The sequence below is a fragment of the Podarcis melisellensis genome (genome assembly GCF_964234715.1).
Source record: "Podarcis melisellensis genome assembly, chromosome: 11".
NCBI lineage: Eukaryota > Metazoa > Chordata > Lepidosauria > Squamata > Lacertidae > Podarcis > Podarcis melisellensis.
This window is the reverse complement of record NC_138543.1, coordinates 58,771,781-58,796,914: the sequence shown is the minus strand read 5'-3', so window position 1 is coordinate 58,796,914 and position 25,134 is coordinate 58,771,781. Positions and strand designations below refer to the sequence as shown.

General features: G+C 42.7%; 1 protein-coding gene across 13 annotated transcripts in view; it reads right to left on the bottom strand.

Moving 5' to 3' along the window:
• CELF4 (CUGBP Elav-like family member 4) overlaps positions 1–18,728 on the bottom strand; it is a 792,127-nt gene extending 773,399 nt beyond the window's left edge. For 3 of the 13 annotated variants that reach the window (XM_081929819.1, XM_081929814.1, XM_081929820.1), the window contains exon 1: positions 18,357–18,727. In XM_081929819.1, coding sequence (XP_081785945.1) covers positions 18,357–18,636 — 280 coding nt within the window. In that variant the 5' untranslated portion in view covers positions 18,637–18,727. Of the gene's footprint in view, positions 1–18,356 lie in introns of all 13 variants that reach the window. The other 10 variants (XR_014172705.1, XM_081929813.1, XM_081929818.1 and 7 more) reach the window with 6 other exon arrangements.
• Between the last annotated feature and the right edge of the window lie 6,406 nt (positions 18,729–25,134).

Sequence of the window (25,134 nt, the reverse complement as noted above, 5' to 3'; positions counted from 1 at the left end):
GGGCAGCTTCCAACAAAGATTAAAAATACATTAAAATGTCACACATTTAAAACTTCCCTGAACAGGGCTGCCTTCAGATGTCTTCTAAATGTCAGCTAGTTGTTTATTTCCTTGACATCTGATGGGAGGGTGTTCCACAGGGCAGGTGCCACTACTTAGAAGGACCTCTGCCTGGTTCCCTGTAGCTTTGCTTCTTGCAGTGAGGGAACCACCAGAAGGCCCTCGGCACTGGACCTCAGTGTCCGGGCAGAATGATGGGGGTAGAGAGCTCCTTCAGGTATACTGGGCCGAGGCCATTTAGGGCTTTAAAGGTCGGCACCAACACTTTGAATTGTGCTTGGAAACGTACTGGGAGCCAATGTAGGTCTTTCAAGACCGGTGTTATGTGGTCTCGGCGGCCACTCCCAGTTGCCAGTCTATCTGCTGCATTCTGGATTAGTTGTAGTTTCCGGGTCACCTTCAAAGGTAGAGCACATTTGAAACTCTACAGGTCTACGTATATGGCAAAGCGAGTTTTACCCCACACTTCCCAGTGCATTTCCTTGTCATTTTCCTTATTACAAAAGTCTGCTTCATTGGAGAAGCAAGTCAAATTTCACTGGGTGACCTGGATCTGCCAGTAGCTGATGGAGTCACACCCCAAAAGTAGCAATAGTCAGGAAGCACTCTTAGCTTTCAACTACCCTTCCCAATTTCTGAATGTTTGAACGCAGTTCTTCACTCAAATGAGTTTTATTCCAATTAATACTAAAATGGGTTTTAGATTTTGATGCGAGGTGCTTACAAACGCCAGTTTTGAGGGGCAACACGTCAATTTCTGCTTCTGTGAGGATCCCTCTTCTCCATAGCTATCAACGTTTCCCTTTTTTTAAGGGAAATCCCCTTATTCCGAACAGGATTCCTCGCAAGAAAAGGGGGAAAGTTGACAACTATGCTCTTCTCCACCCATTGCAGATTAGTATTTAAAAAAGAGACAGTGTGGTGTAATGGTTAGTGTCAGTATTTGGGAGACCAGGATTCACATCCTTACTCAGTTAATCTGATATTTCTCTTCCTTGCCTTTCAGTGCTGGGAAAAAAGTCTTCAATTCTCAGAGTTTCTTCAATGCAATTTTTCTCCTGCTGCCTGTTTTTATGCTGCTTTTGTGATTTTATGGCTCTTAGCTTCTTCTTTTATTTGCATTTTAATTGTTCCATATATATATATATATATATATATTTGCTTTCGTAGATTGCCCCTGCAATCCCTACACAGATCTGGCTGACACAGGCCACAAAACCACAGCTCGCCCCTATACACGAAGCCAAGCCAGAGCACAACTAAGTGCAGTACAGCCATCTTCTCAGAAAAACTCTTCACAAAGTTCAAGAGGTCAAGACACAAAGACTTTAGCAACTAATCCACACCTAATGACCCACCTAAGTGGTACTCAGGATATCACTCAAGAAATCACTCAAGATATCCCTCAAGTAATTAAGGAACAAAAGAAGAAAAGGCACACTAGCCTGGGAACTTCCTCTCTGCCCAGAACATTGGAGGCTATACACCACACCCCCTCAACAGTATTTATAGGAACTCAAACACTGAGATCCTGCTCTGTTCCAGTAACAAGAAGCCGAAAGCACCAGCCTGAAGATGACGAGTGAGACCTCGTCGAAACGTCGCCTAGACACCCCAACTTTTACACGGGAAGACACCCGAGGACACCAAAACCTGCATATATATATATATATATATATATTTGTAAGCCACCTTGGAACTATAATTGGAGGGGGGGTATAAAATACTGAAAATAGTAAGCAAATGGCACAGGCCACCTGCCATATATTTGCTTCATTTCCTATTGCATGAACATGACCAAAACCAAATCAGTCCCCTCCTTCTACCCCACCAATCCCATGACTTACTGCACTATTGATTGCAAATTGCCTTCATAGCTTAATCCAGCAATTTAGCCTAGCAGTTAAACTGATCAAAGCTGATGCTTCTAACAAACTCATTTGTTTTTTTATTTGTTGTTGGAGGAGGAAAATACCCCCCCTCATTCTTAAAATATTTGGGGGGGGTATTTTCCTCCTCCAACAACAAATAAAAAAACCCTCTTCCAGTTCCTTAGGAATGGGGAAGGAATTTAATTCAGTAAGTGCAGTAAGTCATGGGATTGGTGGGGTAGAAGGAGGGGACTGATTTGGTTTTGGTCATGTTCATGCAATAGGAAATGAAGCAAATATATGGCAGGTGGCCTGTGCCATTTGCTCCGGCGGTGTGTCAGCAGCAGGAGGCCCCATTAGCTAAAGGGGTGCTTCAGGTTAAGAACAGTTTCAGGTTAAGAACGGACCTCCAAAATGAATTAAGTACTTAACCCGAGGTACCACTGTAGAAGAGAAAGCGTACACAATTGCACCGAGGCATGGAAAATGGCTCTGCAAAAAATATGTGTATTAAGTGAAAACTTCATGCAGAAATGTAAATATTGGGGGGGAATAACTGATGCATTTTCATAAGTGCGTCTTTTTTTAAAAAAAAAAAAAAAGCACGTTGGCATTGTGACACAGAGAACTGAACCTAAGAGTGGAGAAATGAGAGACTGAGAGGGAAATGGAAAGAGAAAAGGAGAGATAGACCCATAACTGCGGTCTCCGGGGTCCACAGTTGCCTGAAATTTAATTCTGCAATGCCTCTGCTCCTTCCCTGCTTTCTCTGCAGATGGATCAAACAGGGCCCTGCAATAACAGATGAATCACACTTAACCCCTCCTCCCCACCCACCACCCCTCGACTTGCTTCAGCAAGCGGTTGTCTTTGTCCTGCACATCCAGTTCAGCGCATACGGGCTGTGCAGAAAACATACAAAGCTGCCATCTGGAGGTACCCTGAGAAACTAAGTCCCTCTCCTGATCCTTTTAAATAAATCCCCTCTCCCCCTCCTCCTCCAGGTCTCTCTGCCTCTCCCTTCCCTCTGCTAATAATGCTCTATCCTTACATAACACCTTTTGTCTGGGACTTGCCGCAAGCGGGGATCAGGCGCAATGGCATACACCCCTGCCAACCGGGAAGCTGTTTTGCCACGACGACAAAGCTAACCTCAGCTAACTGAAGCCCATGGTCATCTCTCCGTCGATTTGACAGACATGTGCCGGGTCCTTATGCAAACCGTCGCAAAAGGATTCCTCCCGCAGGAGCAGCAGGAGGACACATGGAAGGGTTAAATGCTTTAAAACCGAAAATTGCGGGGTTCAGATCTGCCCCTTTGTGTCTTTCGCCTTGAATGTGGCATGGGATGGAACATAGCAAGCAGCCTTGTACATGAGTCACACTATTGGTACATCTAGATTTCAGACATGGTTTCTCCCCTAGCTCTCCCTAGAGAACCTGAGACCTTCTACATGCAAACCAGGTATACTACCTCTCAGTGCAGTCCTTCCTTACTAATATGGGGTTCTGTGTTCTGGATAGCTCATCAACCAGCACAGTCCAGTTGCACTTTCAACAATACTCACGGACACAAATTCCTTGTGATGTTTAAAGACCTCGGATACAATGGAGGTCACAGCTAGGGCTGACACTGGGATTTCAGCATTCTTTTTCCACCCCAGCAGGAATGCAAGGCCCAGAAGTTTGTGAAATCCCAGTAGATGTCACCAAGCAACAAAGGGCAAAAGATTTGGGTTTTATTTGCTTTTAGTTTGGTGCTAACTTTTCCTGTGCTTGCTTGTAGAATGCAAAAGCTGCTTCTCCCCGATGATATGCATATACGAATTCCTGCCGAAAGCAACTATGATTTCTTCTTTTATTCTTGATTTATACAATAGGTAGCATTGGAGGAATGCCCTTACCTTTGTGAGGTTTCCACGTACATCTAAAATGCACTTACTACATGTGCTGGTCCATTCAAGGCAACATGCCAGCAGTCAATGATCTGAGGAGGCCAGTGCACAGGGTGCATGCATTTAAAAATGACCAGGACTAATTAGAAAGTTACCGCAGGTAAAGGGTCTTCCTTGTTGTTTGTGGAGAGTGTTGAATAGTGGCTGGAGCATCAGCTAGGGTTCTAGTCCTCACAAAGCCATGAAGCCTAGCTCAGCTCACAGGGTTGGTGTGAAGATAAAATGGTGAGAGGGAGAACTTTGCACAACACCTTGAGGTGTTTGGAGGAAAGGTGTAGCATACTCATTCAGCCTGTCATAATATACCTCCTCTCTCTAAAAAAGCCAGAGGCAACAAAACAATAGATAGATATATCCATCAATGCACGTGTTAGTTCCATCACGCTCTAGTGTGTCCCACAAGGGGGCTTTCAGAGTTTGAGCCTAAATGGCTGGAGTTAATCAGGAACAGATATCCATTTGTGCTGAGCACAGTGACACCTTACCCCACCCTACTCAGTTGGCCCAGCAAACATTGATGGGGGTTAGGGAAGGAAAGATCAGGCTATTACTGCCATGTGTTGGTTTCAGATGCATTCAGTCACCTAGCTCTATCTATTTATTTTCGCAGAGTTTTTAATAACGTGTCAAAGCCTTGCATTTCTATTATACAATTTTGCATGCATTTATGCACTTGCTCTGAATCACATGTTTTTTTTGTATGCTTTTTGGTGCATTTCCCCTCTAAAACACACAAGTTTGTGTGCATCCCCTCCCATACAAAAAATGTGTGTGCATTTTTAGACCCATAACTGCACTACCAAATTCAAATAGTAAGTGCATAATCTGATCAATTTCACGCTGAACATAAAACCAGAACTGGAGGATTACATTGGTTTGCTTGAAAATACACAGTGAATGAATTTATGTGTTGTTGTTGTTGTTGTTGTTGTTGTTGTTGTTGTTGTTGTTGTTATATCCTGCCTTTTCCCCAGGCTGGGTCTCAAAACGACTTACAAATAAAAATACAAAACACGGATAAAATAGAAATGCTAAAAGCACTGAAAAAAAGTTCATTAAAAAGTAATTTAACGCTAATAAAATTAAAACAATATAACGACACAAATCTACTGAAAAAGATGAATAACAACAGCAGTAAAAACATAATAGCACTACCCCTTTCTTTAAAAACAGTCAGTTCCTAAAGGTCTGCTGGAAGAAAAAGGTATTCGCCTGCCAATGGAAGGACAACAAGGAAGGAGCTGGCTTGACTTCTCTAGGAAGGTGGTTCCAAAGTCTGGGAGCAGCCACTGAGAAGGCTCTCTCCCGTGACCCCACCAAACATGCCTGTGAGGGTGGAGAGACCAAGGGAAGAGTTTTCCCTGAAGATCACAGGGCCCAGGCAGTTTAGTACGAGGGAATGCCATCTTTGCAAAGTCAGAGGCATCGTGCATCTGAATATCAGTTGCTGGGAAACAGCTTCCATAAAGTGCTATTTCATTCATGTCCTGCTTGCGGACTTTCCAGAGCCATCTAGTTTGCCACCTTGGGGAAACAAGATGCTGAAATAGATGGGCCTTTAGTCTGATGCTTGTATTGTTCTTATGGTTCCAGGCCCAAAGCTACCCATTCAAGCAGCCAGTGAGAGCCACCACATGGAAAGATTGTAACGGGTTCCAAGTCAGTCTGCGGCATTGCCTGAGCATCAACAGCTTCCTCCCTCCCTCCCTCCCAGACTTATCTCCAGAGCCCCTCATAGCATAGCTACTTAAGTACCACCAGCACTGTCACGGACACACCTTTCCAGATAATCAATTCCAGTGATTCCCTCCATCCCAAAATAGTTCTTTCCCACAGCTGCCCCCAACAGGTGCTCCCTGAGATGACCACTGCCAAAACATGAGACAGGGGTTAGGAAGTTCTGCAGTGGCTTCCTGTCTTCTCTGGGCCAGGTTCAATATTCTTGTACTAGTGTACAACTTAGTTCATGTTTCACAGCACAGCTCAAGTTCATCAATGAGATCATATGAGTGGTTTTCCCACAGACCAAAAAGACAACTGTGTAGTGAGCCCCACTCTGTGGCATTTTCTCTCACTAGGAATCAAGCAAGCGCAGTCCCCGCCACATTTCAGAGGCTAAGTAAAAATGATTTTACTTCTGGAGGCCTTTGCACTATGGACTTATGTTTAAACATTCACATATTGTATGTTTTATTTTTTTTCCATCAGCCGCTTTCAGTGGGCTATAAATTTCTTTAAATAACAAAGGAAGAAATCAGCCTAGCATCCGATCCCTAGCTAGTGCACTTGTTCAAATAAATAGCTTTACAAAAGCTTTCTTTTCTCTCTCTCTCTCTGCAAAAGCAAGCACTTTCATTCTCCTGGTCAAATTAACAAAGAGCATCATGCAAACTGTCTGTCCAGGACAAGTAGCAGAACATACCAGTCAACAAGGGTTAGTTACAAGCCATCTAGCCTTGGCAGCTAAGGATACACGTGAGCTGACTATACCAGAAAACTAAAGCAAGATATGAGCAAAGTATCCCGGAGAATTAGGGTAAAACATGAACCATCCTAAGCAGCCAGAGTAAGACTGTTCAAGCTGAATGGGATAACCGAATGAGTGCAATGATGTGCTGAGATAGGTGTGGATTGCTGGAGAGGGAGTAGTTAGTATACTGTAAAGCAAGTGAGCCTTGCTATGATGAGATTTATCTGAGTATAAGGCAGTCAGGATGCATATTGTAGGTAGTTCCTTTCCCCCATGAATAATAGCTTGCATAACAGTTCCAAACTTATGGTCTTGATGGATAGGACGCTGCAAAATACAGATGCTCTATGGAAGTGCGAAGCCAAGGGAGGGGACAAGGATTGTTTGAAAATCCAATCCATTTTGGATCAGGCCTTTGGGCTGTCTTATATTTCTGTTCTCAACTTTTCGGGTGGGAGGGGGCTGGCAAGAAAGCCAACATCTGCCTCTTCCCTCTCCAACTTAAGCTGTTTAAGTTAGAGGGTGGGGAGAGCTTCAGAAATGATGTCATCCTCCAGTGTTTGCAGTGAACAGTGAAACTGGGCAAAATAATATTTTTAAAAACAAAAACAAAACCTAACTACAGAGAAAGAAAGAAAGAAAGAAAGAAAGAAAGAAAGAAAGAAAGAAAGAAAGGAAGGAAGGAAGGAAGGAAGGAAGGAAGGAAGGAAGGAAGGAAGGAAGGAAGGAAGGAGGATCTTTTTGCTTCCAAACGGGAAAGGGATAATAAGCAGGGCTTGTGAGTCTTCCATGGGTTAGCTTTCAAGGAGTTTCCAGCCCGGACACAATTGGCTCAGGAGAAAGGTATCTGTGTCTCCTGCAGCACTTCCAAGGAGCACTTCAAAACATCGTTACTTCACCATATTATTAGAAGCAATCAATGCAATTAATATTACATGTGGGCAATTTTGTAAATTCTGCATCGTCTGCCCTCCTTGAACGTTACCGTCAGCAGTCCCTTTATATACACGGACTGGTGCGGCTGGTCAACCAAACTATTGATGCTATTAATAATGAACGGCTAAATGGCCACCTTTGGGATTGGATCTTCCTTAGAACGCTCGCAGATCCTTAAAGGAACACGGCCGGTACATTTATCACCTTACGGCTATTGCTGTTGCAGGTAAGGTGGTGTTGCGATACCCTCCCCCTCCTCAAAAAAAATATATCTTTAACTAGCAACTGTATCCTTCTCCTTTCCAGATCTTCAGAATCACCCCCTCCTTTCCCTGCCCCTAAGATGATCAGCCAATTAAAGTCTGGCACAAAAGCTGTATAATCGGGAGATTCCCACAGATCCCAAGTGATAGATTGCTTGACGATCTCCTTGTCAGTGAAAGAATGTGCGGTTTTATAGCACTTACAATTACCTGAAGACTGCTTCGAAAGCCACACTGCATAAGACCAACAAATAAATTTGTGCGTGCATTTGAAGAGCGGGTTGTATATTGCTATTGAGCTTTAAAGGATGGGGGGAGGAAATTTCTGTGCATATGTGACTTGGGTCTTCTACGTATGTCTCTCTCTCTATGTTTCATGCGTGTCTACATTCGGGGGGGGGGGTGAATGCCAGAATATACAGTCAATCCACAGATCGTCTGAAAACTGCAAAGCTTTTGAGCTTTAAACCTGCTGCTGACAAAAACCTCACACAGAGGTCCAGATACCCACAGCGCTGTAAAAACGGCCAGGCTAGCTTTGAAATTATCCTTTTCCCCGGACCCAGACACAGCACACAAGGAAACCAGACATGGATTAATTAGGTGTGACTGTATCATTAAATTAGGATAATGAACAAACAGCTACGTATCACATTCGACTTGGCATGTAAGGCTCTCCAGCAGCCTTCAAGTCACCTGCCACTTTCACACAGAGCGAAGCCTGCAAAATCCGCTTCAAAAAGGAGCAAAACAGCTGCATATCCCTTAGCACCAGCGGGACGCACCTGTACCTGGAATACTACTAATGCTCATGTGAGGGGGGGGGAGTTCTTAAATATTTTATGGGCCAATATGCATATTTTGCATATCTACATTTTTTTCATATCTCTACAGGTGCCCATTATGGACACACAGTCATGTTTTTTTCTCGTGTTTCTGGAGCTTCCATGCAAACTATTGGAATGAAAAGGAGTTCTCTTCCAGTTCTGAAAAAAGGAACGGATTTTGGATCATGATCCATTAATATAGGAGTTTTGCTTTGAGTGTGACATCATGTTAAAAGATGACAACGTGCACTGTCCGGTACCCAAGCAATCACAAATAATTGTAAAAATAACAATAATGTAAAATCTATTTATTTTTAAGAAGCCGGCTGTGTGCTCTTGAGCATGCAGGGATCAAAAAATAACTTCAACAGTATTAAATCCAGCTTAATTCGTGATTTAAGCTTGAAGTTTGCAAACTTATAAACATTTCATGGAAAGGATGAGAGAGAACTGTCTAAACTTTAATGGATTTAAGCATTCATATATGAATATGAACAATCCTATTTTCATTACGCCAATGTCCCAAATTTCAGTGCTAAACAGGGCAAACACCACATTTAGAAGACTCACCGTAACATGTAGACAAATATTTCATCCCTTATGTGTGTGTTTTTCCCCCACTCAAAACTATGTCTGTATGTGGCACACGCTTGTAATTTAAATGTATGTAGAGTCTGGATAGGTATTTTGTGGGTGACTTTGTTTTCCCATTGTTCCTGCAGTATAAGCCACACAACCTACAGATTATTTCGGGTGTTAAATGTGTGGGTAAAATCTCCAGGGATTTGCAGTGCCTCTTTTTAAGAGCCCAAGAAGAAGAAGAAAACTTTACCCAAAATTTCCTGCAGTTTCCTACCTGGGTGAATTTGATATATTTATGTAATTATCAATTTTTGATATATTCCCTAGTTTTTACTGTTAAACTGCAAGTTTGCCTATTGCACATGCCGCATAGTTGTATTTGCTGGGATGCTGTCTATGAAAAGTACCATATCTAAAGGTGCAAAATTATGCATAGGTGACCATATCTCCACTAACAAAGAGCAGTGCCATATATGCATTTTAAATAGTATATATATATATATATATATATATATATATATATATATATATATATATATATATATATATATATGAAGTCAATCGGAACAACATTAGCCTGGCTAATAAACCTTTTGTAGATTTAGAATTGAAACAAGTTGCTATAGACCCAGACAGGCAAGGGCATACTGCTGTTACATGAAGTTATGGCTCCAAATACCAACGTTTGTCTTCCTTTGCCTTATTTTAGAAATGTATTTTCTGTGCTATTTCCTTTCCAATAATTTTGCTGGGAAATCTTTTTGCAGAATTGTCTTTAACTGGCACCTACGATGTGGCAGCCTCACCACCCCACCCTCACCTAAGGCTCTGGTGGCTACCCTAGGAAATAGTTAAAGTTTAAGCAAAGGTTGTCCATGCTCAAGCAGAGAGGAAGGAATAAATGCACAACGATGAGGTAGATCGAAATTGGTACGCCTCATTGGCCAAGCTGTCGGATATTTCTAATGCATCTGAAGGCTTCGTTACTAAGAACCTGCTAAGTATCTTTAAAACCTTTGATCTGTAGTCAGTCTTAACGAAGGAGACAATTAATTAAAGGCGAGCAACTTGCAATAAAGTTGCATTGTGGTCAGTTTATATACACTGTCCAGAACTGGTTCACGGGAGTCATTGTCAATTAAAATCTTGCTGGAGTCCAGTTCATTATCATTTTGCCTCCTCCCTCACCTTGATCAATATATTTTGGTTGCTCCGTCTTGACAAACCTAACACAATGTCTATATCTATATGTCTCGCCATTCATTTTGCCAGCTGATTATGATTTATTTTTAGCCGCTACATACGGTTGGGCACTTTATTCAAGAGGCTTTGAGTTGTCATCCGTCTTTATTTTAAGGAGCTGCAATAATAAGACTTCTCTCTCTCTCTCTTTCTCTCTCTCCCCACCCCAGAGAAGATGTCAGTTGTGTATAATGAATGCACAATAAAAAACCGCATTCACCCGCAAGTTGCATCCCAGCAGTGGCACCAGATGACAAACACAAACAAATGTGAAGTCCAGAATGACACCCTTTCTTTAGCTCATGCCAGGCACTGCGGCAGCAAGCAAGCGGAACAGCGTTTGGGAGGAGGGGTCTAAGACTCCCCCTCCCCTTCAAACAGCATCCAATCGTATTTTTGTATATTTGTATGGCTATGAAAGTTGGATGGAAAAGGTCCCGGCTGAGTCAGACCAAAGTAACACCTTCCTCTTTTAACTTTCAGTCTAGCCGGCGACACAAATCTAAAAGTAAGCTTTACCAGTTGCCGCAGAGTTACTACATACTTTTCTTGCAAGTGAAATTCAAGGTGGATTCATCTGGCCTGTCCAGGTGAAATATCTTGAGGCATTTAGAAGGGCACAAAAAGCATTTCAGGACAATGGTGTTCCAAGCATAAAACAGGTTCTTGGCCCTGGAAGATTCACAGCACCGCATCTCTAAAAGGAGAAGTTTCTACAAATAAATTGTTGGGCCCTGTTAAAGTTTGACTTTGCTATTGTCAAACACTGCCCTGAATATGCCTAAAGATCTGTGACAACCAGAATAACAATGGTCACACAGTAATCCAAGAAACAATTCTGGCTCCCCTCAAAGAAGATTTCCAAAGAATCAGGAGCCTGGTCCTAATAATTATAATAAGCGGCACTAACAGATGTTAGAGTAAACATCTGTTTGTAAAGAGGCATCTGGAAACCACAATTCAATGCATGCTCATCTATGAGCAATGATAGATCAAGACAGGCAGCTCAACTGATGCTTAATGGAGTGAAGCCATCATGAATTGGGAATGGTCTTGGTTTGTGTGAGTTATTATGTCATACATATATAGCGGAATTTATCTGAGTTTGTGAGCTGCAATTTCTGGATGTACTTGTGACACCACAAGAGTGAAACCAATGGCCATAATGGAAAGCTGGATCCCTCTCTTTGTGGCTGCACAACGTCCTCTGGTAGACTGAACCAAGGCTGAGGGTCACTTTGCACCTCTAGGTCCATCACTATGAAGGCTGAACAAAGTGGTTTCTCTATCTGTGCAAATGAGCTCTGAAGCCAGAATCAACAAGTAGTAAGATGTGAAACATTTACCATGACCACAAGAAGCAACTGTAAAATCTGAAATCTAAACTCGGGTACAATTCACAGATACCTCCAGTTCAGGATAAAACTGTTGTTTGTCTGGAGTCAATGACTGGAAGTGAATGTACTGGACACTGAGGTCCAGCGCTGAGGGCCTTCTGGTGGTTCCCTCGCTGTGAGAAGCCAAGTTCCAAGGAACCAGGCAGAGGGCCTTCTCGGTAGTGGCACCCGCCCTGTGGAACACCCTACCACCAGATGTTAAAGAGAAAAACAACTACCAGACTTTTAGAAGACATCTGAAGGCAGCCCTGTTTAGGGAAGCTTTTAATGTTTAATAGGCTATTGTATTTTGTTGGAAGCTGCCCAGAGTGGCTGGGGAAACCCAGCCAGATGGCGGGGTATAAATAATAACTATTATTATTATTATTATTATTATTATTATTATTATTATTATTATTATTTACCCCTTCCCCAAGATTACCAAACTGTTGTTGGCTCTCAGCTGATAAATATGGGATTCTAGCTCAACTGCTTTGGAGTCATAAGCCTCTCTGCTTGGTGGGGCAAGCATAAGTATTCATGGAGCACATTCAATTTCTAAAAGCAAAAGACGTCACAGCCTTCCAAACTACCACTTCCAAACCAGCATTGGGAAACATGACTGCACCTTTCAATGAATAACAGGTCAGAGTTCCTGTTATTTCTTCCACAGACGTCAGGACTGCCCTTGTCTCAGTGTTATCCAGTTCTCAATGGACTACCAACTAATTCTTACCAACTTTTTGCCACAGTCAACAAAAGTATGGTAACTCCCCCCCCCACTCTTTCCATGGAGACTACTTTGCTGCGTGTCAACAGCTTTCAGCAATGTTGAGTAAATCACTGCAAACTTCTTATACTTCTTATTCTCTGCATTATTGTTATTACACTTTCCTCCCCTTGTAAACTCCTCAAAGGAGGAAACGATAGATTAAAAATCAATAATACAGAAAGGAAGTGTGATTAAAACAGCCAGAGACTTGTTATACTAAAATTAGCCCAGGAGCAAGTTAGATTAAAACAGAAAGAACCCCATCTTTCATCCTGGAGTCTAATAGGATTGTGCATCTACATATATCACTACAGAAAGTGTTTTGTAAAATCAGTACCTAATCCTAAAGTCCTAGGTGCTACCTCTCCTGAAGAATGGCCTCCCTGATTATCTTAAATGGAGAGATTTATATAGGAACAGGCCCTTCCTCAACATCCAAGTGCGAGGACATGAGAGGCCAACATCTGCAGCCAATTGCTGCAGTGATTATGTCTCTAAAGTATTTATTTTCACAATCAGAATTGTCATCCCTTGTTACATCCACAACCAATTGGTCTGAACATGCCTTCTTTTCCTTTGTTCCCTTCAAGGTACAGGGAGGCAATTGTCCTGTTACCTGTCTCCTCTGACATGCCCATGTTCTTCCGCCAATAAGAGGCATTGGAATGTGGGCTATTATGGAATAACAAAAAATAATTTGAATTTCTCCACATCTCTGAGTCAGAAAATATGTTTATGGTATCCAAATAAAACACCTGAGAGAACATGCTTCAATTCATTTCCAAACTCCCTTAGAGCAATAGGCATAGCTGTCAACGTTTCCCCTTTTTAAGGGAAATTCCCTTATTCTGAATAGGATTCCTCACAAGAAAAGGGAAAAGTTGACAGCTATATGGTGCCAATAGGTCCTATGTGAGGGAGAAAATGTGGGATAACTATTCATTAAAGTAGAAACTTTAAACACACACACACAACATGCACCAGGATACCTTTAATATTACTAGAGTGATTAATGCAAGGGTGAGTAAGAATACAATATTTATTTGGAATACTATCACAAATAGGTTTTACTTTTGGCAGGGTGAGGCAAGGAAGCTCTTCATTTGCCATTCTAAAAAACAAACAAACCCACATACTTCCACATTCATGGGTATTGCAATTGGAGAAGGAAAATGGATTGTTATTTCTTTGTCATAAAACTAACCCACTGTGGTTTGTTGGTTTAACAGTTGGTTCTTTTTGGCTGCAGGTAGAATGCTACCCCCCTCCCACTTTGATGCTGTTTTGTGTGTGTATGTGTATTCCCTCTTTGAAACTCGATCTGGATTACAACCCAACTAAAGACTAAGCAGGTTGCTTTCAGTCACGCAAGCCTTATGTTTCAATTATGGAGGCATTTATTCAACACCTGTATTTAGCTGTGTCCCTTTCTGAGTACATTTTCATTTCCCCAAGTCTTTTTTTATCGCTCCGTACAGTGCATCTTAATTTAACAATCATTGCACTTCTAAATCTCACAGCTAACCTGAAAACTGATATTGCACTGAGGTTGAACAAAGCTTTAATTCACATCTGTCTCTCCCACTCTGGCTTCTCTCTAATAAAAGAGACTATTGTGAATTGGGTAATTTGTGGACTTATAAGACCAGGTGTTTTCGACGCCGAAAATGACCTACGTTTCTGAGAGGGGAAACAGACGACAGTTGAAATAAACTATTCTCCCCCATATTACCTCTTTTTAGCTATGTATATTTACTGAATGTGAGGTTTGGCCTTTTATTGTGGGGTGGGGGAGACACGCACCCCACCAATTTTCCATGAGCTGCGTTGCTCGGATGAGACTTGAAAGGACACCCTATCTTTCAGGGTAATGGAGTCCTCAATGCTTATGATCCTTCTCACAACTCTGCTTTTAAAAGCCCATTAAACCCTGTGTATGTGTGTTTGTGTTTGCTAAATCTCACTACCAGATCTAGCCTGACTTCCTAAGGACTATCAAAAAAAGATGGTATATCCCAGTTAAAAACGCACTGCGGGCCTTGGTTACGGATCAAGCATGGATAGGAAGAAATACTATTGAAAACCACTTGGGATGGTCCTGTTTTGATTTCATTCATTTATAAATATTAGGCTTAAATGCCACTTAATTGGCCTTAAATTATTTCCAAAGATAACGCATTATAATATGTCTGTCCTGAGAGCACTAACCTTTATGCCTCTGAGTAACTCAGACCTAAAACAGATGCCTCTGCTAAGCGTGAATTGGGTGGGGGAGTTGTGAATGAATTTGTTGTCAGTGCGTCTGATTAGCTAACTCGCTTTGTATGTTTGTATATGTTGCAAAAATGGGTGGGATGGTTTGAGCTGCCAAGACGTCTGCCTGTCAATGATCTAGATAAACTGTGAACAAAATCCCTGCAGGGGCTACCTTCCTCAAGTACTTTCCTGCCCCCTAAAAAAAAACAAAAGGAAAAAGAGTACAGCGCTCTACCGATCTAAGCCGAATCAGCAGTTGACACACAGATTATATTTTATCTGGAATTTGCATAGAACTACCAGATCTTAAATTTCATTTCACCTTCCTAGAACTCGAATGAGAAGGACAGATCTCTGGTGGGAGTTTTTCTGTGCATCTTTAAACTAGTTGTGCCCATTTCTCTCTCTCTTACTATGCTACTGACAATGGGACTTACTCCCCAGGAAGTGGACAGAGTCCCTTCTAATCTAGGAGCAAGCCCTGTTGAACTCAATTGGACTTCATTCTAAGAGGATCTGTTTGATTGCACGGCAAACTATCTATATGAGACCTTTTAGCCAAGGCACAACAAAACCCAATGGTGTGTGTGCGTTCACACACAAACACAGCCACAACACTGCACTCTGAAGTAACTAGGTGGATTTCAGCACACTTACCTGCCCTGAATAAGTGACTGTAGTCCAATACGATGTTTAGAGGTTCGTGGCAGGCTTCATAAACAAAGCCAGTTCTCTCAATCATTCCATAAGCTATTGCAGTGAGAGACATACCTGCCTAGGAAGGTCTGCAAATAAGTACCGCTAGAGGTATTTGTCCCTGCCTCACCTATGGAAAGCATTTTCTTCCCACTACAGGATGTGAATGAGCAGAGAATGGTATAGCAACCAGAGAAGAGGAAGGAAGGGAAATGTATGAATTCTTATGGTTGCATTAGTTTCTGATTTAAATGCAGTCATGAAAAGAGGGAGGCAGGGGAAAATGGTAAGATAAATATGATCCTATTTCTCCAAGCCCTGTCATGCTTTTTGACTTTCCACTAATTAACCAGAAATGGCAAGCAACCCCCACCCACCCACCCCAAATACACACTAGGTAGCCAAAGGCACATTTTTATCAGGATTAGTGAGCAAATCTGTAACATCACAGAGGACTCTTCTCAGATGGGCTAAATCAGGCCAGGAGTTCCAGCCCTGGGTGCCTTTGGAAACCACAGTAAATCCTCCTGCCGTGCCATATGAATAATGAGAGGGATTGGGTTGGGTTGGCTGCTGTACGTTCCCCTCGCTGCTCTGAGAGATTAAAAAATGAACCTGGTTACTAAACAAGCTTGTACTTATGCAAATTGGCCTGAAGGGCTTATACCTTGACACTTGGACAGTCCTTACGATTCACCTTGAAATACAGTAAGATGCCGAGGAGTGAAAGTTAAGCATGCCTTGAGCAAGACTCTGCCCTAAAACTAAGCAACCCAGGGAAGGCAAACGCTTAACGGGGAGAGTGGGATGGAGATTCACTGAATGAAAGAGGCGCAAGTTTTCTGGATTCTAACAAAGCCCATTTAGCTAGTTTCTCTGGCACTTCCTATCCCTTGAGGTCTGGGTGGGTTACACGAAGCACACAATAAAATAGCCTAAAACTAAATAAATAAATGATTCAAGAAACCTCCTTCACCATTAAAATGTTAACATCTGGCTTCCCAAACCTAGACAAAATAGGACAGGTATTATCTATTGGACTTTTGTCTGTTCAGGACTCTTTGTCATAATTATAATATGTGTGTACATGTGTGCTCTCTTAAATGAAAATAAAAGAGCCATGAGCCAACCATTAAATAATAAAAAAGATCCTTGAAATACACACAAAAAATCCTTCTCCTTCTTTTTTCCCTTTCAAGTAATCTCCGGATGTAGAATTTGTATTTACTTAGAAAAGCTTTATAAACTTTCCGTGCACTGATGGTAGTGGAGAACAACCACCACCCAAGAAACAATAAAAGACATCGCCCAAAGGGGATGAAGCTACCCATCAAATCTACACCTCTCTTATTAAGCCTCAAGAACCCCACCTTCCAGAAAGCTTGAATGGATGGCAAAATAAGACTCTGGTTTGTAGTGACTGCAGAGGAGAGAAGGGGGCTGGCTGTAGTGAAGCAAAGAAAGGCAGTTGTCAGTTGCCACCCCCAGAGTTTCTCCTGTGCAGCATCCTCTCTCCCTTTCCCTTCCCCCACCCCTTTGCAACATCAACTCTTCCTCTTTTAAAAATAACTTTCTATTTGCATAACCATCCCCTAGCGGATTGGGGGCAGGAGGGGGGATTCAAAACGTGCCATTAACTTTTTGAAGATTTACTGCTGGACACACACGGCTGGCTTAGCACGTTGGAAAGCATTTTTCTGGGATTTGAAGTGGGAAGGGAAATCTGGCGGCTAGATCCCCACCCCAGCCCCATGCACTTCTTCCACATTTTGGTTCTCCCTTATTGAAGTTTCCCATGTACTATTACTATTATTACCTCTTCTGAAGCGAGAAGTGGAAAGGCAAACCCATAAGAGAAAAGCAAACAGAGAAAACCCCGAGTAGAGCAAAGCAGTTCTTCCGCCGCCAGACTTTATCTACTTGCTTATGCCTAAACCAGTCCTTTAGGTCAATCGCATCCAACTTATTCACTTCAGTCCCACTTTTCAGGCAACGCGATCGATACACTGGCATGCCTTTCGCAAGCAAGCCCTCTCCTCACTCCCCACCCCCCAAACAAACATACACTTCCTCCCCTTTTGTGGTCTTTAAACTACACACCGAAGCATTGCAGGGGAAACCCGGGTGGAAGAAAGGAGAAGGGAAACGCTAGTGGACTTCCATCCCAAACCCCCGCGAGTGAGGAAAACAAGAAGGAAGGTTTCAGCCGAAGAAAGGAGCAGACGGGTTCCCCAGCACGGTTTCCCACCCCCCTACTCCATCTCTCCCCTCAAAAAAGGAAACTCTGATCACCGTCATTAAAAAGTTCCTGAGCTCCCCTCTCCGCTCCTGACCCAATGAGGTATACCCCCCACACCCCCATCTCCAGAAGTGGATGCCTGAACACATGCTTCGCTCCGGATGCATCACTAAAAACCTCTTCTCCCCTCTCAGTAATTCTCCTCTCTTTATCTAGCTGGCTAAGTATACAGAGACACACAACACTGCCGATTTCTTTCTTCTTTGGGATTCCACGGTGAGGACTTCTTAGCAAAAGAGCAGAAAATCCTAACACCCGTTCCTTTGCTCTCTTCCTCCCCCTCCGCCCTATTAATTTCCCCCCTCTTCTAGGGTCCGCCGTTGTCTGGTCTGGGACCGGCTGCAAAATAGCCACCACCTCCCTTTCTCCGCTTCCTTCCCGTCCACCCACCTACCCAACGCCTCTGTGTTTGGGCAGAGTCCGCGCAACCCAAATAGCAGCAGCCCGTTTCAGCACCACGAGCCGCTGGACAGCTCCGTCCATCGTTTCCCATACACCCTTATGGAGAGTTGCGGTCCCTCCCTTCGTTTCCCTGGTGGGCTCTTGCTAGCTACATTTGTGTTTAAACTTCCCCCACCCTGGAGATCAGTCGGATCTATAAGAGATCAGCCTTCCACCACCCCCCACCCCCTCTCTTTATGGGCTTCCAACCTAGCAGGATCTGCCCCCCGCCAGCACCACCTCCTTCCCCGGACTCTCCCCTCCTCCAAGCCCCTGCGAATAAGGGGGAAAGTTAAGAAGCGGACCTCACCTTTGTGCATGCCAGTAAACCTGTCCTTCAGCACCGTCAGTTCATAGATCTTTCCGAACTCTTCAAAGAGAGGTTTCAGGTCCTTCTCGTCCAGGTTGCGAGGGATTTGCCCAATAAAGAGCTTGATGGCATCGTGGTCCTTCATGGGAATGGTGGATGTGTTCCCTGGACTGTGATTTAATCCGTTCATGTGCCCGTTGGTGTTGGGGTTAGTGTGGTTGCTACTGAGGCTGGGATTGTCTGCTTGTCCGTTTGCTAACGTGGCCATCTTTATATACATAGAGAAAAATCTTCTTTTCCTTTTTTTCCCACCCCCCCTCGCTTCCTCTGTTCCTCTCTCCCGCTCCCTCTTTCTCTCTCTCACACACACTCCCTCTCTCTCTCGCACACATACACACTCTCACACAGGAACACGCACACACACTCTCTCTCTCACACACATTCACTCCACCCCTCTCTCTCTCTCTCTCTCTCTCTCTCTCTCTCTCTCTCTCTCTCCCGCTCTCTCTCTCGCTCTCGCTCTCTAGGTCTGAACTGATTTTTTTTAATACATTGAACAGCCAGGATCTCTGTCCTTTCCGTTTAAACAGGCTGGATCGGTTCAAAATGCCAGTGAGGCTGGGGGGTAGGGGGCGGGAGGGAGGGGGAGAGGCGCGCGCGGGGGTGGGGAGGGATGGAGACCAGGGGGGAGGCGGGTGGGGGCTGGAGGGGCACTTTCTTTCGCTTTGGTTCCACCGAACCCCCTCGCCCCTCCTCCCACTTCACCCCCACCCCACCCCCACCCCCGTCTGCCTGCCCAGTGGTAGATTCCAGTCCTTGCCTTGGCTATAAATAGCGTCAGGCGCATGGTTCTTTGAGAGAGAGAGAGAGAGAGTCAATGTCTATTGTGGTAACCGAGCAAACGGGGAGCGGTTGCATTTTGCAGAAGCCAAGAGATTTTTCGTAATTGTTTTTTCCTTAATATTTTTTTATGGGGGGTAGGGCCGCTCCCCCTTCTTTTTGCATTTCTTATTTTATTTTTATTCTTTTTTAAAAAAATAATAATACTATCCTTATTCTTATTTTCCAGCTTCTGCAAACCCAACCATCTCGACTTTTCCTTCCAGTAATGGCTAGGAAAAAGAAAGCCTTTTGTTTGAGAAGGAAAAGCAGAGAGAGACAGAGAAAAAACAAAATAGCCCAAATAAAACGAGGTTGTGCTGGCGAGGTGGTGTTTTTGTTTTTTGTGTTTTTTAAACTATTTAAATCAATCTCTCTCTCTCGTTTTTATTTTTATTTTTAAATATCCTCTCTCTCCTAAAACATTGCTAATAAAAGAACTACAGATATGAAGGCAACCTGGACATCAGAGGTCTTTTCTTGTTGTGGTGGTGATATGATAGTGAAAGTGGTGATTGTTATTATCCGTGTCATAGCTATCTCCATTTGTGTCTGTGTTTCCAATTCTGTCTGGGCTGTTAATTATTTTTCCTTCAAATTAGCTTGGCATTTTTTTCCTCGGCTATAAGAGGGGGATTTGGGGAGGGGGAAAAGAGGCTGTCTTACAGTGGGTCTCCTTTCCTTATAAACGGTAAAAAATCTACCCTGAACCGTCTCGGTGCAGTTTCTTGGGGGGTTTTTTATTTTGCTCATTGATAGGCGAGTAAACATTTTCGCTCCGCTCTCGCAGTAGGCACCAGGTTTCTTAAATGTTTATAGGAACAATGCATTATACTTAATTAAGTCACACTGTAATAAAAGAAGTAGGATCTCCCCCCCCCTCCCGCTCCAACCCACCGTCCTCCTTCCTCACTGTTGTTATTTGGGGTGGGGGGGCGGGGAGGGAGAAGCAGGCATCGGATTAAAAAAAAAATACAACATGTAGCTCAAAGCAATTTTTCTTAGCTTTAAATGAAATCTCGCAGAAACATCTGGTGGCATAAGCTTCTACTAGAGGCAGGGAAAATACGAGTGTGTTGAGAAAGGAGAGCTTTTGCAGCCTGCAAGTTATTCTGTTTAGACAGAGAGAGAGAGGGAGATCTATATATAAATGTTGATTAGTAGTTTTGTTCTAGATTATATATATATATATGCACACACAATATTTTCAAGTGGATTATCTTCTCGTTCATAAACGAGCTGCAGAAAGCATCCACTTTCCTAAACAAATTTATGAACATTGGCAGGGGGTTTATCTGAATTCATTAAATGCATTTTGGATATTGATTTAAGGTACCTGCGTGCAGCTTTTGGGGTACGGTGGGATTCTTTTCTTTTCTTTTTTCTTTTTCTTTTTCTTTTATAAAAATAAATGGCTCAAGTGACAATTTCCAGACAGGTCGCTGTCTCTGTATCTTGCAACAAAAACGACGAGAAAGAGTCTTGGGACACCTTAAAAGCTCACAGATTTATTGTGGCACCAGCTTCTGTGGACTACAGTCCACTTCATCAGAGGCATGAAGCGTTAGCATGAGTTACAGGTGTACATGTGTGTGTGTGTGTGTGTGTGTGTGCGCGCGCACATGGTTTGGGGGATGGTTAATTAAAGTGATGCATCCATTAGGAGAGAGAGACAAGGTCTTGCTTTTAAATCATATTTAAATCAACTCTCATTTTTCCAGCCCTATGTTTCATAAGAATATAATCTCGGTTCCTTGTACACCAGTGTACATTATATCAATGAGGAGGGGGGGGCAGTTGATGAGAAGGACTAGGAGTGCATTACTTTAAACAGAAGGGGCAGTATTGTGGAAGGCTAAGGCTGATAGTCCTTTTGCACACTTATGTGGGAGCAAGCCTCATAGACCCCCATGGGACTCACAAGTAAACTTGCTTAGGCGATGGTGGGTTGATGAAATGTTTGTTTTCAAATGTCCTATTGATATATGCACGTTCCTTTAATATGTTTGCCTTTAAAAAGAAAACAAAGTCACGGGGAGGTTGTCTCTTCAAATCTATGATGCCTTAAATTGTCCTGGACTGAAAACCATACCTAACTGGGGTGTGATGAGGCAGAGGAAGAGTGCAGCTTGATCTTATAGTGACAATTATGCTGAAAGTTTGCAGGCACATGGGCCTCGCAGAGAGAAAAGACCCAAGCACCCTTGGCAATTTTGTGGATAGCAAGCAGGGCATGGAAATATAACTTTCCATGAATCTGGCAGGTATCTGTAAGGGAGCCCTGAGGTTTAATGGCCAATTTGCTTACAGCACAAACACACAATTTCTATAGGGACCCAACCTTTCATGCCCCAGGTTGCATTTTTGAGCATACATGTGTTGTTTCTGTGCACATACTGGTTTCTGTGCAGTGCTTAAATTGGTTTTGCTTGGGAATACTTAGCAGCTACTCCCAGGTTATGCTAGGGGTGGGCTGCAGTTCCTTTGGGTAGATTATGACTTACCTCTGGTGAATTCTGGACACTAGTTTAAGGTGTGCATGAAAGCTCTCAAGAACTATCTATGCAGCAAAGCAGCCACAGTGTAAATAAAAGTTTTTGTTAACTCAGATATAAATAACAGACTTTAGAAGGGAAGTAAACCAGGCAAGAGTCATTAGTTCCCTTTTCTTTTTAACCAGCTATGTGGGGTATCTCTGTATATATCGCAAATGGCTTGTGCGTTGTGTGTCCGTACATATCTCTGTGTCTATTATTTCCAGTGTGCAAGTGCCTTTTTGGAAGGTGATTTGTAATAATGCAAGGCAGTGACATAAAGTGTCTAGTGACCAGTAATTGCAGAAAATGGAAAAGGTTACAAATTCTCAGAGTGCCCACATGACCAACTTGGGGGATGTTCATTCATTCTGGGGTATTTGGTCATCTGCTATATCCTGCTAAATGATAATGGGATTTTTTTTATTTTTTTTACTACACAACAGGTGTAGCAATCACATTCCACACAGAGATTTTCCACTTTTACTGTTTGGTCATTTTGTTGTTGTTGCCTGCATCAATCTGTGTTTGTTCCTAGGTACTTAAATTAGGGAGGGGGAGAATATGTGTTCATTTTGCTGGCTGAAATAAAGGGAATAACTTTGTTTTCCGTGGTGCAGAGAAAATATATGCGAAACAGGAAAGGGAGACCTTTGGAATGAATGATGTTAAACTCAGGAGAACAAACATCTGGTGAAACTAGAAGCTAGCCATTGGCTGGTAAAATGAATGAATGCTAAACACCTTTTCCCCCCAAGGTCTCCATCTCCTGTATATGTGCTCAAGGCACCTGCTATTCTAGCTGGACAGCAACTGGGAAAAAGGAGGCTGATGCAAAGAGTCATTTGATTCTGGAAATACTCTTTTGATCATTTCCGCCGTGTGTTCTAATAGTTTTCCACTGTCAGGAAGCATTTGAAGAAAGAAATGAGCACTAGTAATTATGGATGTCCACTGTTTTAAAACATGACCAAAAAACCCCAAAACTATCATGGAACAAAGCAATTAGAGTTTGTCTGGAGAAAGGCAGCTTTCTGTGCTAACCTGCACATCCAGTTGTGTATATATATCCTATATGAAATCAGAGCAGCATTCCATGACTTTAGCTCCCCAAAGGTCCTATGATAACTCCCCCTCCCCCCCAAAAAGGCAGATGCATATACACAATAAGACTCTTTTATTTTCATTTTCACTCAAATGCTGTTTTTTAAGTGGTGTTTTTTTTCCCCATTTTTAACACTCCCCATCTAATTCTCTAAGCAGAGCAAATTATGAAAATGTACTTGCAGTTGCTTAGCATCTTTGAGTTGCAAAATGCATTTTGATAGATCTTCCTTTGTTTGTACATCAGTGTCCCCCTCCCCTCCAAGAATAACTGTGTGGCATTGGAAGGGGGGTGAAGAGTGATGGAAGATCCATTGACACATTGTTGTGTGATTGAACTATCTTCACGATTCATGTAATTGGTTAAAAATGCTGCTTTTCTAAATTGTGGACACCTGGCTCTGTGGCGTAGGATGTTTAAGGTGGGAAACGTGGATCCTGCCACAGCTCCAAAGGGAGGTAAGGTGCAGATGGGCCCTATCCTGCTACAGTGCATACTTTGCCACAGCTCTATGTAGCTAGGCAGGAATGTTGAAGATAGGAAGAAGAGGAAGGTAGTGTATAAAAAATAATAATGATATATGTATGGACAAGGGACTGAGGCTGCAGAACCAAAGAGGAAAACTGGAAGTGTGTTTCAGAAGGGTATTCCACAAGCTCCTTTCCAAAATGTTCTTGCTCTCTGCTTGGGTCACCCTTTGGCCTAGTCTTTCTGTAAGCAGAAATATATCTTACCTAGAGGGAGGACAAATCTTTCCCCTGGACAAGCATTCCTGTTAGATTAGCGTTCATATGGTACAGCCGTGTGGTTTTAGGATCCATTTATGCCACTGACTAATTGCTCCAAATTCTGCATCCTATCGTATCTGCTGGCTCCAGGTGTTTCTCTCATGAGGACTAGGAGCAGGATCCTCTCAAGGCACTGTCCAAGACAGTTCAGTTCAGTGAGGTTGAAGTAAAGCTAATCCAGTGTCATTTTAGGGCTCCGTGACATAAACCCATCCCCATGTCCCCATCTGCCTCCACGCCACAGTTTCATTAAGCTTCTTTTCCTTTTTCTCAGCTAATTGGTTTGTTGAAAAGCAAAAGGGGGAGGAAGCAATAGGCTAGGAAGCCTATTACAAGGAAGGGCTGCAACTTGGGGCAGCAGTTGAGAGCAACTCAGCTAGATGGTGTCTCACTGCTCACAATTCTATGTCATGGTGTGTAATTTTTGTTCTGGGCAACTTACTGGCCCACTGGGTGTCATTTCTTCTTCTTCTTCTTCTTCTTCTTCTTCTTCTTCTTCTTCTTCTTCTTCTTCTTCTTCTTCTCCTTCTCCTTCTCCTTCTCCTTCTCCTTCTCCTTCTCCTTCTTGATTTTAGAAGAGGCCACACCCATGCAAGCTTCAAAGCTTGGGCTAAAAAAAATAATAATCAAATTTTGGATTGGGAAATTGAAAACAGTTCTGGAGTTCTGGAGTTGAGAACATGTGCTAAGTGATTTCTGATGGTTCATAAATGGTGCTTGATAGCTGCTATTTTGAGGCTAACACTGTTTGGGAGTTTGTTTCTGTCCTGCTTGCTGAACCTTTATGCCCGTTAACAGGTAGATAATGCAAAAAAGGGAAGAAATTCCCAGTACTTTCTCTTCACAAGGAAAACTCTCATTGTTTAGGCTGTTTAAGACATTCTGACCGCCTATTCCAAACCATTCCACGTTTCTGAACCTTAAAAAGATCCATTGTGTATTTATATACCAGAACTATAGGTCTAGCTCTTTGTAAGGATCCAATGATACCCTCCAAGAATTTAGGAGATGCTTGAAACAGTTGAGCTATGAATAGACACCAGCAAATGTTGTGATTGAAGATATTGCCATTCCATGCTTGTTAGTAATTGATATTTAAGATGAAAAATCAAAATGACAAAAATCCTCTATCTGAGCCTATCAGTTGAACTAATGTATATATTTCACATTCAACAGATTCCTACCACACACAAAAGTTTGCTGTGGTACAGAATCTGAAGCTGGCCAATAATGCTGGCCAATGACATCAGCTCAGCACCATACACAGCTAAATCATAGTGAGGACTAGAAGTGGATGTATTATACCCTAATTTCATCCCATCCTTGTTTAACCATGTGCTGTATTACTATGTGTATCTTTTTTTATTAAATTATTTTTCATCCGCCTTCTATCTATGAATAAAGTCAGAGGGATGTGAACTCTCATCCACACTTATATAGGAAATATCCCTGTGGTGCTGTGGGTTAAACCA